This window comes from Rattus rattus, chromosome 1 (assembly GCF_011064425.1).
Source record: "Rattus rattus isolate New Zealand chromosome 1, Rrattus_CSIRO_v1, whole genome shotgun sequence".
Taxonomy (NCBI): Eukaryota; Metazoa; Chordata; class Mammalia; order Rodentia; family Muridae; genus Rattus; species Rattus rattus.
In genome coordinates, this window is record NC_046154.1 from 38,204,229 (window position 1) to 38,207,258 (window position 3,030).

Sequence of the window (3,030 nt, forward strand, 5' to 3'; positions counted from 1 at the left end):
TCCATCCATGGAAAGTGGTCTTTTAAAGCAATAAAATTGCTTTAAAAATTGCTTACCCTAAAATGATAAATATATTTATCAGGTTTGATTCTAAAAATTTAATTGTTTTAGATTTACCACTTGAATCTACAGTATATCCAGAATTGATATTTTTTTGTGGGGAGAGGGACATGAAAGTAAAAAAGGAAGTAAGAATTTTCTTGCTCGAATACGTGCAGGAACCATCAGCATTCCCTGGGGAGACTACAATGTCTGCAGCATATTACATGTGAGCACATCTGCCATTATCATTATGGCAACATGTGTGGGGGCCTGTGTCAGACTGACATAGTTTCTGTCTGCATCATCTGCCTACTCATTATTTTTTGCATTGGTCTGAATAAAAATTATTATTTTCTGAATAAAAATTATTATTTTTATTTTATGTATATGGGTTTTGCCTATATGTATGCTTGTGTACCATATGTGTGCATGTGACCTCTGGAGTTGAGAGCAGGGAGTCACATTCCCCAGAACTGGGGTTAGACACAGATTAGAGCTGTCTAGTCACTTGGAACAGCACTCAGTGCTTTACTTTGAGCCATCTCTTCAACCTGTGTCTTCCCTTTCTCTGTCTATCACTGGCATGTATCAGGTGACACATAGCATATTGGATTCTCTTACAGTCTCCATCATGTGGATGATTCTAGGACAGAACCAAAGTTGGGTTTCAGAGTTCATCCTGCTTGGCTTCTCCAGAGACCCCACGACCAACAGCATCCTCTTCATTGTCTTCCTTCTCATCTACCTGAGCTCAGTCCTGGGCAACGGGCTCATCATCATGCTGGTCTGCCTGGACACACAGCTGCACACTCCCATGTACTTCTTCCTCTGTACCCTCTCCCTGTTTGATATGAGCTATGTCACCACCACCATGCCCCAGATGTTGGTGCATCTTCTTGCTCACTCTCAGACCATCTCCTTCGCTGGCTGCTGGCTGCAGATGTACGTGTTTGGTGCCCTGGGTATAACTGAGTGCACCTTCTTTGTTGTCATGGCTTATGACCGGTATGTGGCCATTTGCTATCCACTGCGCTATACTGTCATCCTCAACTGGGGCCTGTGCATACGGTTGGCAGCAGGGTCTTGGATCTGTGGTTTCCTTTCCTCTCTATTTAATACTTTCTTCACCATGAGTCTGCCCTATTGTGGGTCCAACAGGGTCAACCACTACTTGTGTGAAGGTCCTTCAGTGTGGAGCCTGGCTTGCATGGATACCCACGTTCTTGAGATGGTGGACTTAGTCTTGAGTGTCCTTTTGGTTGTTATTCCAATCTCCCTCATTGTGGCCTCCTACATTCGTATTGCCAAGGCAATTCTGAAGATCAAGTCCACCCAGGGCCGCTGCAAGGCTTTCTCTACCTGTGCCTCCCACCTGACTGTGGTTACACTCTTCTACATTCCTGCTACTTACATTTACATGAAGCCAAACTCCAGCTACTCTCCTGAGCAAGACAAGCAGATCTCACTCTTTTACAGTGCGTTCACACCCTTGCTCAACCCTGTGGTCTACAGTCTAAGAAACAAGGACATCAAAAGGGCCTTCCTCAAGGTGATGGTTTATGGCAGGTGGACTGGTAGATTATGATGGTGAATCCTTAGATGAACATTAGATAAAAAAAATTTTTTTTAAATACGGAAACAGTGCCTTTGTTTTATGTGAGCAACATTTGATCCAATTTACAACTTAATAACTAGAGAGAACATTCATAAAACAGAGCATTCTATAATGATAAAGGACGATAACACTGCAAGAAAAAAACATATTAGTGGTTCTAAATCCAATGACTCCCTGGGGATCAGCTTTTGTTAATGGTAGATTGCAAGTCTCCTCGTGTAGTCAGTCTCAGATCTGTCCATCAAGAACAGAAGGAAAGGAATCGTGAATAAAACCTATAAAAACCTAAACTTCTCAATAGTCATCAGACTCTCTTTGCCCACATTGTTTTCCAATGAAAGCATCATGATCCAGCCTGGCAGCAAGATATTGGGATTGTTTTTCCTTCCACACAGGAGCAAAGAAAGTCACTTGACAATGGTCTGCTGTGTGCACTTCCAGTACAGAGAAGTAAGAAATTAACAGGAGTTTTGTAGCCTACTGCATTTTCCTAGAAGCCAACTGCATACATGTAAGTCAGCAGAAAACATGCTGCTAGTGATATTGTAATAGAAACAGTGGAGGCTGAGGTGCTGTAGGCTAAGTAATACAGCACAGGTTGTCATTAAAATCAAAGCAGGAGTGTGTGGAACAGAAGGAGAACAAGCCAGAGATGAAACTTCCTGTCTATACTCAAGGTAGTCAATGGTTGAACATGATGAAGTCTGTATTGTGTGGTCAAATGGAAGTTAAGAGAGCTGGATTTCATTGCAGAAGTCCCAGCTTTTGCTGAAAGTGGCATCAAACATCTAAGGACATATCTTCCCTGTGACTGCTGATGCTGGTCCTTTTCTACACTGAAGTGGTGGGTATCCTTTACCTATGAGCTACAGATTAGCCAATCAGCAAATTCTTTAATTAAGGGCCTGAAATATTCTTTCCCTAATGATTTCTCCCTCATTAATCATTTGCTTTTAGCCATGTTTTGGGAGGCACTGAATAAAATCCATGCATAGTTAGGATTTATGATTTATTTATGGGTTTATGTCAAGAGAAGGTCTTACTCATCCCATGCTGATTTGGAATTCTCAATCTATCTAAAAATAATCATGAATTTCAGATCTTCTTGTTTCCACCTCCCATTACTGTGATTATGGGTTTATGACACAAGACTTGCTGATATTTCAGTTCCTGAATGATGTCCTTTGCACCATAAGGGCCTCACTTTGGTAAAATCCAACTCAGCCACTTTTATCTCTGTCTCATGGAATATATTCCTGAAGTCATCTCCTGATACAAGTTCATGAAAAATTCTATTATATTTTAAAAGTTTCATTTACATTTTGATTTTTTTTGTGCACAATATGTGGCCACGGTCCAATTTCATTCTTTTC

The 3,030-nt window shown here is 41.2% G+C and overlaps 1 protein-coding gene across 1 annotated transcript; it reads left to right on the top strand.

Annotated features, from left to right (window-relative positions):
* Positions 1 to 625: 625 nt before the first annotated feature.
* Positions 626 to 1,627, top strand: LOC116912621 (olfactory receptor 2D2-like). Its single transcript, XM_032917106.1, has one exon. The coding sequence runs from the start codon at positions 626 to 628 to the stop codon at positions 1,625 to 1,627; it is 1,002 nt and encodes a 333-aa protein (XP_032772997.1).
* Positions 1,628 to 3,030: the final 1,403 nt, after the last annotated feature.

Excerpts from the sequence above, each read along its gene's own strand:
- LOC116912621 (XM_032917106.1), top strand. The coding sequence starts at position 626 with ATGTATCAGGTGACACATAGCATATTGGATTCTCTTACAGTCTCCATC.